Source organism: Pinus tabuliformis, chromosome 7 (genome assembly GCF_031772625.1).
Source record: "Pinus tabuliformis cultivar Carrire ecotype Pingquan chromosome 7, CPIR1, whole genome shotgun sequence".
NCBI lineage: Eukaryota > Viridiplantae > Streptophyta > Pinopsida > Pinales > Pinaceae > Pinus > Pinus tabuliformis.
In genome coordinates, this window is record NC_142293.1 from 1340118823 (window position 1) to 1340133005 (window position 14183).

At 39.8% G+C, this 14183-nt stretch overlaps 1 protein-coding gene across 13 annotated transcripts in view; it reads right to left on the bottom strand.

Moving 5' to 3' along the window:
• The window catches only part of LOC149252525 (uncharacterized), a 269367-nt gene that overhangs the window by 109638 nt on the left and 145546 nt on the right, over positions 1-14183 (bottom strand). For 8 of the 13 annotated variants that reach the window (XM_089459723.1, XM_089459732.1, XM_089459731.1 and 5 more), the window contains one exon: positions 7826-7927. The exons of 1 other annotated variant lie outside the window; for it this stretch is intronic. In XM_089459723.1, the coding sequence (XP_089315849.1) occupies positions 7826-7927 (102 nt within the window). The remainder of the gene's footprint in view (positions 1-7825; positions 7928-14183) is intronic. 4 more of the 13 variants (XM_089459727.1, XM_089459722.1, XM_089459729.1 and 1 more) reach the window with 1 other exon arrangement.

A 14183-nucleotide genomic window follows, 5' to 3' on the forward strand; every position in this document is an offset into this window, starting at 1 on the left:
ATTTCTTAACTTTCATTGATGATTTCTCCAGACGCACTTGGGTATACTTCTTAAAACTCAAGAGTGAAGTATTTAAAATGTTCTTGGCCTTTAAGGCCTTTGTTGAAAAACAATCTGGACATCAAATTCTTAAGCTAAGATCTGATAATGGCGGAGAACATGTTAACAACAAATTCATCAACTTTTGCACTAAGAATGGAATTCAAATGCAACATATTGTTCCATATACTCCAAAACAAAATGGTGTAGCTGAAAGGAAGAATCGCACCTTAAAGGAAATGGCTAATTGCATGCTTCAATCTAAAGGACTTAGTCTTAATTTTTGGGCCGAAGCAATTAACTGTGCAAATTACATAATAAATCGCACTCCTACTAAGGTTTTAAAGAATATCACTCCAGAAGAAGCATGGAGCTCAATTAAACCAGATGTAAGTCACTTTCGTGTTTTTGGAACTGAAGCACGGGTCCATATTCGAGATGAGAAACATAAAGCTTTAGAACCTAAGAGTGAAAAATGTATTTTTGTTGGATATTCTGAAGATGTCAAAGGATATAGACTTATTCCACTTAAGTCCAAAAATTTTATCATTAGAAGAGATGTAAAGTTTGCTGAAAATATATCGGCCTACGAGCCTAGTTCGACAGATGTGCCACCTCTCTCTATCCCTTCTACTTCTAAAAATATTTCTTCTTCAGATGATGACAGCGAGGATGACAATCCTCCCCCACCTTCTCAGGATCCTCCTTCAGCTCCTCAGCTTCCAAAACAGGTCCGTGTTACTCGAGATGCAGCAGGTGCTCTTGTCGGTGATCCGACAGATCAGCGACGTACACGTTCTCAATTTGATAGAGCCTCTTCTTTACTGGCTCAAGCTTCAGTGAATTATGATCCTGACACCTTTGCAGAAGCTTCAGGCCATCCAGATTGGGACGCAGCTATGAATGAAGAATATCGTTCATTATTGGCAAATGATCCATGGGATCTCTACCAAAGGGACGAAAACTTGTTAGATGCAAATCAGTTTACAGAAACCAGTATGGACCAGATGGAAAAGTTGATAAACATAAAACTCGTCTTGTTGCTAAGGATTTTTCACAAGTTGAAGGCATTGACTATACTGAAACCTTCTCCCCTGTTGCCAAAATGAACTCTATCCACCTTGTTCTTTCCCTTGCTACCCCTTTCAAATGGGAAGTCCATCAGATGGATGTTAAATCTGCCTTCTTGCATGGGGATTTGCATGAAGAAATCTATATGGAACAACCTACTGGCTTTATACAGACAGACTCCAGCGTTGTATGTCGGCTTAAGAAATCCCTTTATGGTCTCAAGCAAGCCCCTCAGGCTTGGTATGCCAAAATGGATAGCTTTCTTTTAGAAACTGGCTTTTCTAGGTGTCATTCTGACAATACTGTCTACACCAAGAAAGTGGGCAAGTCTCTTATCATTCTTGTTCTTTATGTTGATGATCTTATCCTTACTAGTAGTGATCCCAACCTTATAAACCATGTGAAGTCCAGCCTTAAAAAGAAGTTTGAAATGAAAAACTTAGGACACTTGCATTATTTTCTTGGTCTTCAAGTCTTGCAATCCAAGGAAGGTATTTCCCTTTCCCAGTCCAAGTATTCCTGTGATCTTCTACGCCATTTTCACATGGAAGACTGTAAGTCAGCCCCTTCTCCCTTTCAGTCTGGAGCCAAACTTTCAGTCACTTGTACTTCCCCTGAAGTTGATGCAACCTTATACCGTCAACTTGTAGGAAAATTTTTGTATCTGACCCATACTCGTCCTGACCTTTCCTTTGTTGTTGGCCTTAATGCTCGGTTTATGCAAAACCCACATGAAAGTCATTGGAAAGCAACTAAAAGAATACTTCATTATGTTCGAGGAATAGTTCGGTTTGGTATTCATTGCAGCGCAAAAGCATCTCCTCTATTGGTTGGTTTCACTAATTCCGATTGGGTTAGTGACCCTGATGATCAGAATTCTACTGCAGGTTATGTGTTCACTCTTGGTTCAGGACCTACTACATGGGCTTGCAAGAAACAAAGTACCATTTCTCTTTCTTCAGCAGAAGCAGAGTATCGTGGTGTCGTAGAAGCTAGTAAGGCGGCCCTGTGGCTTCGTCAGATCCTGTCAGAGTTTGGCTTTCAGCAGCAGCATCCGACTACACTTTGGTGTGATAATCAAAGTTTCATTCAACTATGTAAAGGTCCAGTCCAACATCAGCGCAGCAAACACATTGAACCGCACATGCACTTCATCAGAAAGCTCATTCATGACCATGTTCTTGAAGTGCAATATTATTCAATAGATGATCAAGTTGCAGACATCTTTACAAAGGCTCTCATAGAGGCGAAGTTTACTAAACTTCGATTCATGGTTGGAGTTCAGGAAGTTGTCACTAAGGGGGGATAGGCTCTAGTGCCTCCTTCCTTCTCCTATTGTGTCATATTTGTACATCCTTCAATCCTATCCCAAGTTGTTCTTAAGGGGGGATGTTAGGATATTCCGACACATAGGAAATAGTTAAGTATAACTTGGACTAGTGTAGAGTTAGGTAAAGTGTGTTTCTTTACTGTGTACTTTTGTAACTTACAATCCGACGATCACGATATGTTCTAGACATGAAGTGATCTGACAGCTCATTCTCTCCTCGGTATTACCGACGCTTGATCCGTGGCTTAACACCCGATTGGTCCATGATCTCTATTTAAAGAGCATGGATGATTATTTGTAGGTTAACCGTTCATGAAAGAAGCTTATGTAAATTTTCATTCTTTTATTAATAAATTGCATGAAGTGGCCGCGTTGGCTCAGGCCGTGGACTGTTTCCCTCTTTGAGGGTTTTAACCACGTCAAGAATATTGGTGTATTGATCCGTGATCTGTTTGTGAGTGGTGTCCTTTGGTGTTCTATCTGAGGAACTTACCCTGTAAATTCCTACAGAAAAACAGGAAGAATGTAAATTTGCTCTATATGCTCAAAACCAAAGAAGTCAATGGTATATTGATAGCCAGTGTTCAAAACATATGACAAGAGATAAGACCAAATTTCTTTATCTAAAGGAAGACAAAGGAGGATGTGTCACTTTTGGAAATAATGCACCAGCCAAAATCATGAGAAAAGGGACAACTAGCCCTGATAATGGAATACTACAACTCAAAATGTTCTATATCTTGATGGTCCAAAACACAATCTTTTTAGTGTCAGTCAAATGTGTGACCAAGCATATGATCTCACATTTCGTTCTAAAGGATGTGAAATAAGGAAAGAAGGATCAGGAAGAGCGGTGGTAAATGCAACTAGGACCTCAAGCAATATATATGTTGTAAATGAAGTTAAAGAAAAATGATGTGTGGGGAAATTGGATGAAAGTTGGTTATGGCATAAAAGGATGGGTTATATCAATTTTGACCATGATACCATCTAGTAAAACTCAGCAAAACAGAAGCAGCAAGAGACATGCCAAAGATTTCAAAGCCAAGTGCTACTATTTGCAATCCATGTCAACATGGAAAGCAGACCAGAGTCAACTTCAAAACAAAAGGGTACTCATCAACAAAGCCATTGGAACTACAAACTTCGATTTCCAATTCTCAAAGACCTCGACTGTCCCAGAAAATTTGTAGTATGCCACAGCAACTTCGATTATCCTCTTTGTTGGACTTTAATGCCTTGTCACAGAATACTTCGATTTGGACAGAGCTTAGCCACAGAGGTAATCTGTCCTGCCTTAGAAGTTTAGGTTGATATGCCTCAAGGTTTCAATAGAGTTTCGCTGCTTCCTTAGATGAGTAGTTTCCTGTGGCCAAACAATAAAACAAACACAAAAAGATGAAAAGAAATTTATCAACTATGGTGAAATCTTTCACCACCGAAATTGATAGGAGAAAGGGGAGCCTTGAAACCATCAGAGCCTCAGGCTCAAAGAAAAACAGAGATAAATGATCCAATCAATGATACTCAAATTAATCTAATCCCCTTGTATTTATAGATTACCATGAAGGGATTTTTTCTCCTTAGTTGATTGAGTGAGGTTCACACCAAAGTTACAAACCCCAACTTTGGGTTTCTGTGCCCAGCTGCCCCAAAAATTGCCTTCCGCTGCCCAAACATTGGGTATTTTGGAGTTTTCTCCTTTGCCAAGGACTATAGCCAATGGGGATCGATAGGCTACTTCGTCTCTTGGGAAATTAATTTATCGGGAACATTACACTATATCATGAACAATGTCCCAGAATTCAAATGATTGATTTTATCCTAACTTCACTTATAATATTCTAAGTGTGTCAAATTCAGCGGGTTTTACATTGTACCATAAAAGCATATCAGTTTCGCACATCTGATGATTGAAATCTGAAAGGAAACTAACTAGTCTGGTCACAAGTACTCTTAAGCTCTTTTGAATGACAGTATTCACTTGTGTGGGTACATTCACACATTTTTTGTTCTCAAGATAGAATTCTGGAAATAATATGTTATGAATGTTTGTTGATATCTTTTTGATGAAACATACTCACACATTCATTCAATGATAAAGGTTATGCAACAATTTGACATTTCAAGTAATTTTTTAAATTAAAATCAACGCCGGGAAATTACCTTGGAATTGGAAATAATAAATCAGGCTTTAAAAATACACTTGCCAATCTGAAGTTTAAAGGTTCTCTGAAAGATGGAATATCAGTGTTCTGCGCATTGTCTTTCATTGAGTAACAAGCATTTGGAATCCATATTGCATGGTGGTCATATCAGCACTGTAACTATTGGTTTCAATCAGTTTTAGTGTACTTAATGCTTGGTTTATCCCACTCAGCAAACACAATAGCACTTGAGCTTGATGGTAGTATAAAGTAATACTTTCATATTAATGATACAGAAAACAGGCTTTGATATCAAAACGATGGCTGATTTCATAAATCTGAATCTAATAATCTCATACTACAAAGCAGTCACCAATTTAACAGGTCTCAGACAGCATGTTAATAACTCTGGCAGATGAGTGATTACTTTAGTACATTCACATGAATGGCTTTCGTACTACATGATCATTTTCAAGTAATAAATGCATGTGTATGCTGATCATTGAACACCCTGAATATATTACAGGCCTGCACTCTAAAAGAAAGTCATCGATAGCTTGTGATTTGATTGGCTGTGGTCTTTAGCTTCAATATCACCATGGCACAAACATTTCAGCATCACTGCATTCGCTCTTTGCGATATCCATACCTTTGAGAAGAGAGATATTTGTTTGAGTTAAGCAATTTGTCAATTTAAGCTAATACTCCCCTACTTAATCTACAACAATATATCATAGATTCACCACTAGGGAATCTCCCCAGGCTAGAGTAGTGTCTTCTTTCTCTAGTCTCAAGTGTGGAGCAATGCTGCTGAGGTGACAGTGGTAGTTTGCCTGTTGTTCTTCTTGGCTCTCCTGTAGAGATTAGGATTTCTCCTCCTACAGTAGAGTTTGAAAGCTAACAAGAGAGGGATCCACGGTCATTAAGGGGGGTGGAGGAGACTAAAAGTGAGAAAGTTGATGTACCAACCTCAACACCACCTTCTATACACACTAATGCGTACACCCACCAGTGGTCATCAAACTATTGTTGCATGACCTTCTTGTTGATTTGTGGTAGCATCGGATGTGCTCTAGCCACGAAATTTGGTGGAAAGGTTGGGGCACATAAGATCTTCAATACCCAGAAAGGGTTTGGGCAGATTCTAAACAGTTCAGGAGATATTAAAATAATTAATATTTTTAATGGAGTCCCTAAGTCTAAACTTAGGGAAATTAAAATATTAATGTGGATTAATATAAAATTGTGTTAGAATGGTCCAAAAGACATGGATCAAGCCAGATCTGATCTTAGCCGTTGATTAGGGACTTAATCTCGGCCGTTGATATGCCAACGAAAAAAGTATAAGAGGAGGCTTGAGGGTCACTTGGAGAATAGACCAGATGATCAATCATTCTATTCTCTAGAACAGGGTTTGCTAAGAGAGATAGAATTAGTGATCGGAGTTGCAGCTGAGGAGTTGTGAGTACAAAGAGACAGAGAGGCAAAGATAGTGTCGGGAAAACAGCGCAGGAGCCAGGGAGAGTGACGCAGTAGCAGCCAGGGCTCACGCAGAGGCAGACAAGAGCTGCGCAGTGCTTCGGAGAGGCCAGCGTTGCTGACGCAGAGGGCCAAAAGGTTGATGCAGGGCCTCCTGAGGCTGACGCAGGGCCAGCACTAGGCAGAGAGAGGCTGACGCGGTCCAGAAAGGCAGACGTTGGGGTTTCTGGGGCAGATTGGAGTTGAGGAGCTACCGGAGGGTTTACCTGGGGTTTCAACCGGGACATCTGTATCAGACTGAGAGGTACTACTGCCAAGGGCATTCTCTGTTGGGTAAGCCAGATTTGGCACCCAGATTGTACTCTGAAATTGCTTAATAAGAAAACCCTCAGATAGCTGCACCGGTTTCCTGCATTGGGTTATTCCGGGGACATTGGTCCAAAAATAACGGTGTCATTTTGTGTATTTGTATCTGTTTCCTTCAGTTGATGATATGTAGTATGTTGAGCATGCACTAGTGTTTATTTTCAATATTTACATTGTAAATAACTTGTTAAATAATGGAACAAGTAGGTAGGAATAAATCAGTAAAGTGCATGGAGGGTTTCTAACTAGTAGACTTAGAAACTTCAACACTTCTAGCAGTAGACAAGCCCATAAATCAAGGAGAATAGGTAGCTAGCAGCTAGATTGATCATTGTAGACGACTCATGATGATGTGATAAATTTTATATATTCAATAAAATTTTGTATTGTGTATTCAATTTTAAGCCCTTGATTTCTCAACAATCCAGATTCAATAATAAATATCAACTTTGATGCATTATTTGGCATCTCATATATCAATGTGTTTTTCATATTTATGTGGCAATGTGCTTATTTCATGTTGTTAGTTTATAAACACTGATTTTGATACAAGATCATATCAATTAAGAGTGTGATTTATAACAAACCTTCTAATGATATGTAGTTGGCTTAACATTACAAGTGGCCACTATTATTTCTACACGCATGTTGAACTCATCATCACAAATACCATAGTGAAAAATAACTAAAGTGATTGGTAGAGCTAGACAAATATTCTCAAACATGATAATCCATAGTGGGGCATGTTGCTGACATAACAATTGGCTATGGGAAATCTGGTGTAGCCCTTTATACCTTTATGGATTCCACTATGACATGATAAATGTTGTTTCATGTTTATACATATTATAAACACATACACACATATATATGATTGCATTATCCATGTTGGAAACATGTTGAGGTAATACGACATTTCGAGTAGGAAGAAAGGGGTTGTGCTATTTGACCAAATCCTATTTATGGCTTGTCAACACTAAGCTCTGAAAGCACTTATATAGTATGGCATCATAATCACATGCAAGGCATCGCTATGGTCATTGCTAATGTATGCTGACCATGTGGCATTCATCATTGGAGGATCTTTATAACACATTTCACTAGCCATATATTGTGTCCCTAAGGCAAGTTTATCAGTGTGAAAACATGTGTGGGCATAGGCATCACATGCACTTAGAACTTTTGTGGACTTGCATTCATGCAACACTTATATCACCTCTCTCTAAAAATACGGTCTATAGAAACAATCTAACATAATAATTTTACGAGGGTTTATTGGTTCAAATAAAGAATCTAGTAATAAATGCTAGTTAAAAAAAAGGAATTTAGACAAGTTTGTGTGTGCATGGGTGCAAAAGTGCAAGAGAGAGAGGAATGTGGAGGGAGAGATTACCGTCAGCCGAAAGTAACTCATGCAATTGAACCAATATTGAGAGCGATGAGTGTTGAATAGTTGTTGCCATAGCGACATTACGAAATCTTGTCACCTTTACATCTTCAACATAACGTATGCACAATTATTTCCAACGTGATAAATTGAGAAACAACTTCATTTAGCATCTAAGCACACGTAAAAAAACATGATGGAAAAGACTTCAATAATTTGACCTTGTTCAAGTTCAAAATTCATATGCAATATTAGCATTAATTATTTAGCAGAAAGCACAGACAAGTACATCCAATCACTTTATATTAAAAGTCGAAGTAACAAAAACAAATCAAACATATCAATACTAGAAAAGGGAAAGTGTGAATATTGGGAAAATGTAAAATGTAGATATTTGCACATGAAAGGCAATGAAATCAAATTATATTAATGTCCACAAATAACCAAAATAGGTTAACAAGACTCTGAAGAACAGCATGAAATGACGGCAACACAAGGAGTGCTTAATGCATCTCCTAACTAAACAATCTAAACTAAGAATATACATCAGATAGCATAACAAGGTAGCCAGAAAATACAAGGGCACTGAAGACAACGAATCTTTGAAGAAGCAGGTACCATAAGAGGGAATGTAAACAACAAAGGAAAAGGCAAAACTTGAAAATGAATAGCATAACCATATGAGAGTTTTCAAAAATACTCCCAAGTTTAGAATTGTATCTATGCTAAAGCTAGGAACTAGAACTGGCATATTTGGCAACTTAGGTGGAAATTTGAAAGGGCGTGGACCCACATCCTCCGTTATAGATTCTGTCTATAAATTAGAAACAAAAGGATCATCCTAGAAAATCGAAATGCAGTGGCATATAATACAAAATATGATTTAGAAGTCACTCAACAGCCATGGCCCATTATATATATATATATATATACACTATTTTCAGAAGTATAACTCAAACTTGAAATCCAGTCTTAGACATAAAATGTTTCCAAACCATGAAAAAGAGTTACTCTAGAGTCTAGATATAAAGTTTAATTTTAGGTGGTCCAGTTTATCTTGGAGTATTCTAGAAGGTTTTGTGGCAGAGCCCACTTGAGCTGGACTTTCTATCCATGGGGACTAAGGTGCACCTGTATGGAACCTTCTGCTTGACTTCATCAACAGTTCATGCAGATCTGTTGTTGGCCTAGACAAAGGGTGCATTACATGAGGAGACTTCCTTAGCAATGGTGTGAGCCTCACACTTTCTATTTGTGGCTAGAGGGTGCCCCCTACTTTGAGCCTAACTCACTATCCTAGAACATGCATTCATTTCAGTTTCACTTTAATGAACTTCAATTCACTGGACTTGGCATTCAGTTTAGGGTTTTTGCTATTTTTGGAGACTACTTGCTTTGGAGATTTGTTATTCTTGAAGCTCTAATGTGCACCACATGACAAGCCTTCATCATCACTTGTTGAGGGTTTGATCATTGATTTTGGGCCTATGGAAGTGTGTCCCCCATTATGGATGAGATGTGACTTGGTTGAGTGGCTTCTACTCTAGTTCACCTTCTATTTTTGTTTGCTTTCCACTCCTTGTTTAGAATTAAATTAACTAACGAGAAAACACCAACATTTATCCTTAGGAAGTGCAACCTAGAGAACCTTTTGGCTTTCCCTCTCACTTAATTATGCAATCTCCTATCTCTTTACTTGGCTTATTCTTGGAATTGGAGGAGTTCTCTTACAAGTCAGGTTATATGCTTGGCAAAAAAGGTGTCGTAAGTGTTCTATATTCGAAAAAAATATTGTTCTATCTTTATCACATGAACTATTTATGAGGAAGATGCACCTATAGAGGCCTCTTGACACTTTCATTCAGACTATTCATTGCATAGAGATGGAACCTTGCACCTACAATCCCCCTGGAGTTTAATTTTGGTTGTCAACCTAGTTCTATTCTTGAGCATGTTCCCCCATACTCCCTTCACAAGAAGTTCATATTCTTAAACGACCAAATCACAAAGCAAGCAGGAAGTGGAAGCCTAAAAGAGAATATAAGGTTGGGGATGTGGTCTTATTTCACATCCCTTCCTAAATTAATTTGGAACAAGATTAATTATTGTATTTTGGGGGCAATTTTGGAGATAGTGGGGCCCATTCGATTTTATTCAGAGATTAGACTTAGGAAAAGTTATTTTTGTTGTGGTTAAGTTACATATGGGGGCCACCCACACTAGGGAAATGCACACTCCCTAGTTCGATTTGCATGGAGGTGGTTAAGTGAGGGCCCATGATGGAGGTAACATTGGAGGGAAAAGTGCTCCATGAAATCTATATAAGGAAAGGCAGCTCTCCTCATTTGATTCATCTTTTTGGCATATTGATTTATCTTTGGTTGCTCGAGCTGCTTAGCCGAGTCACTTGTTGTTCAGCACAAGTTCTTCAAGAGAAGAGCTCACCCTTTCTTCGGGGGACTTCAACTGCCACCCTAGGAAGGTTTTTCTTCGTTCTTCAGGAGGAGGATCTCATTGTGATTTCCAGCAGTTGCATTCATCTCTAGGTGGTGTGTACTATTGGAGGATGCAGTGAAGAGGAGGCCGAGTTTGCTTGTGGTGTCTTGTAGTGGAGTTTGGTTCAGAAATTTTCCGAAGAGGAGGCATAGGAGGTTTGTTGTCATTTTTGAGAGTTTGGGAGCTAGATGAGCGTGCTTCTTTGTAGGGTGACTTTCGCACTTCCTAGGCCAGCGCAGAGGTAGCACTTGGTGCTCACGTGGAGGGTAGAGTATCAGTCTTTGAGGTTGATTAATAGTCCTTTGCAAGATCGTTTTGAGGGATTTATTAACAACTTCAACTTGCCCATTAGCTCGAGGATGATAAGGAGAGGAATGCTCATTCCTAAATCCCAATTTCGAAGCCAATTCATACATCATCTTATTTTGAAAGTGACTACATTTGGAGAGGAGATTACTTCATTTTCGGAGCTTAGAGGAGGTTTTTGCTAGTGTTCCTTGCATGTCGTATTCTTGAGCAGTTTAGAGGGCATAGGGCATATTGGAGGCTGAATTTGGGAGGTTGGATTCAGGCCAAACCCTTTCTGGGTTTTTATGGGTTTTAGCCAAGGAGCTTGGGGCTAAAGTTTCAATGTTTTCTTAGCAACGAAGACAGGGTTACTTGCAGTTCCTTTCCAACCAACAGTGTAGTTTCTCGGGGACAGCACAGAGCATTAGAGGAGCAGTGATTTTCCATCTTTGAGATTATTGTTTATCACCTGGGTTTTGTCAAGCTTGCCCTTGAGGCAAGCCCAAGTGCATTTCTCCATACTATTGTACTTGCCCATTGTTGGGAATCACGATCGTCGTTAGACCAAAACCCACAAGTGTTAGTCGACGATCGCATCACTAGAGATAAGGATCCACGAGAGGCGGTTAGTCCATGTCAGAAAACACACGAGGAGCGTTGGTTTATCTAATGTCCAACAATCTCCCCCCCAACGCGAGCCAGGTGTGTATCAAACTCGTGACCTATGCTCTGATACCACTTGTTGGGAATCACGATTGTCGTTAGACCAAAACCCACAAGTGTTAGTCAACGATCGCATCGCCAGAGATAAGGATCCACGAGAGGCAGTTAGTCCATGTCACAAAACACACGAGGAGCGTTGGTTTATCCAATGTCCAACACCCATTTCATTAATTAAATGGCTCAGCTAGTTCTCACTTCTGGAGTTTATTGAGCATTTGCTTATTGTTTTAGATTTTTTGTGTTATAAATCGATCTTGCTTGCATATCACTGTTTATTTAAGTTTGGAACATTACAGTGGTATCAGAGCTTAGATTTTGGCTCAGTCGTGGGAGAACTTTCCTATGAGTGAGGAGGACCAGTAAAATATTACTTACAGGAGGCAAAGGTACCGGAGCAGGGAAATGGAGCTGGAAATTACTCCAAACACAGAGGATCGTGGGAAGACTGTGGTAGAAGAAGATATGGGTGAGCCCAAGAGTAGGGAAGAGATGGCCTTCAACAGTCTCTTGAAGGCTTTGAGCAATTTGGCAAAAGGGCAGAAGGAGATGTTGGACGAGAACAAGATGCATAACCGGGAGTGGAGCACTCACCGGGAGTTTATAGTTGGAGAGACTTCAAGGGCCTCTCAACAGTTCAATCACCTTTCACCTAAGTTGCATGAAACGGGGAAACGGGTACGAGTTTCCGAAACGGGAAGCGATACGAAACGTGAGCTCCCCAACTTTTGGAAACGGGGAAACGCGAATATATATATATATATATTGAAAATATTTAAATATAAATATATATATATGTGTGTGCGTATGTGTGCAATCATAAAGCATAAATGATACATTATAATTTATTACACTTAAACATTAAGATTTAATTTACATCACATTTACTCATGAATGATCACATAATGAAAATAAAAATATCGGAATATCCAAAAGCAACCTTTATTATATATCCAAATCTCAAAATCAGCGTTTATTTATATTAATATATGAGGCTGCAAGTACAATAAAGACTATAAGGCTGCAAGAGAGAGATCCAAATCAGGATTTTCTGCATCCACATCCCATTCTTTAGAAGGACCACAGTTGTATTGGGAGTCTCCTCCTACATAGTCGAACGACCTTAGTGCTCTTGATTAAATACATGTTTCATACCCTAGTACCCTACATGATCTTGATTATTGGCAGTTTCCCCTGCATAGAGGGTTTGGTTCTCTTGATTAAATACAAGTTCCATACCCTAGTACATGATAAAATCCAATGGAAACATTGCAATCCCTCCAATCCTGAAATCCTGAAAAACAAATAAGTCTGCTGGATTTTGAGTGAGATCTAAAATTTTACTTTCTCCATATGAAATCCAATGAGGGCGAAACCACTCTCAAACATCCTGAGTCATTTCATGGTAATGTTAAAAATTTAAGTAAAAGGATGAAAATGAAAAATAAAGGAGAATTTCATTTTCATCCTTTTACTTTAAGAATTTAACATTACCATGAACTGCATATCCCTCAAACTCCATAATGAACTGCATATCAACACTAGGGCAAAAATTCACTTTTATAACTTTAGACACGCATCTAGAAGCAACAAGAAGTCACTAACATACCCTAAAAGTAAATTAAAAAACAAATTAAAAAAAAAAAATTAAAAAAACACAAGTTAATGAGGAAACGTGGGTCGTACGGCCCTGAAACGCGTTTCCAGCCGTACTGGCCACGTTTCCGTTTCGGGAAACGTGGCAGTACGGCCGGAACGCGTTTCACGGTCGTACCAAACACGTTTCCGCGTTTCATACCCGTTTCCGTACGGAAACAAACCTCTATACCACGTTTCCTGCAACATTGCCTTTCACCTACTGCGCAGCAGCCATTCTCGAGTGAGCCAACTCGAGCTACTTTACCCTCTTTTATACTTTGGCGCAGGGTGAAACTGGTGGAGGAGAGGATCCATCGATGGGGGAGCATTTCTGGGAGTGGCAGTCAATGGGGGCAGACTTCAGAGAGGCTCTAACTTTCAGAGACTTTTGCAAGATCAAACAAAATGAAAAGGGGAAGGGCTATGGTACGCAGAATTATAAGTTGCACCGCACTATTGGGAAAATGTATTTTCCCACTTATGATGTCATGGCACTACCAAGTGCACATGTGCTTGGATAGAGACGTTGGACACATACTTATAGCTCAACAGGATGATGGAGGTAGAAGCCATCAAGATGGATACATTGCATTTGGAGGGAGAGGCACATGATTGGTGGTTTCATGGCTTGTCCACTCTGGGGTATGCCATTGTGACCTCCTATGAAGACTTCACACGGAAAGTGGTAGAGCGTTTTGATCGGAGGGATCCAAAGGCTCACTTCAGGGAATTGACTTAGCTCAGGCAAATAGGACAACCCAAGCATTATATTTCAGAGCTCCTTAGGGTCTCAATCATGGTGCCAAATTTGTCACATGCTAGGAGAGTATATACATTTGTGGAGGGGTTGTCAAAGCCACTACGGGCACTGGTGAAGTCACGCAGACCATTTCCTCCACACACTCCCTACATTCAGAAGGGAGGTGACACTAGAGCACCTTCAGTGCAAAGGGCAGCCCAAGGACGAGGACAGTTGGATGACGAGACCAGGAGGGACCTCAGGAGGAGGAAATTGTGTTTTACATGTCGAGAGCCTTGGGCACCAAGCCATCGATGCACAGCAGGCAAGGCCCATTACATCGAGGTCTTCTCCACAATGATCAGGAGGACGATGAGGAGTTAAAGCTTGGTGGGGGAGACAATGAGGATCCAGCAGGAGAGCACCACCACCACCACCACCTCAGGGAGGAGCATCTTTCGTACCAATCGGGGGAGTCCTAGC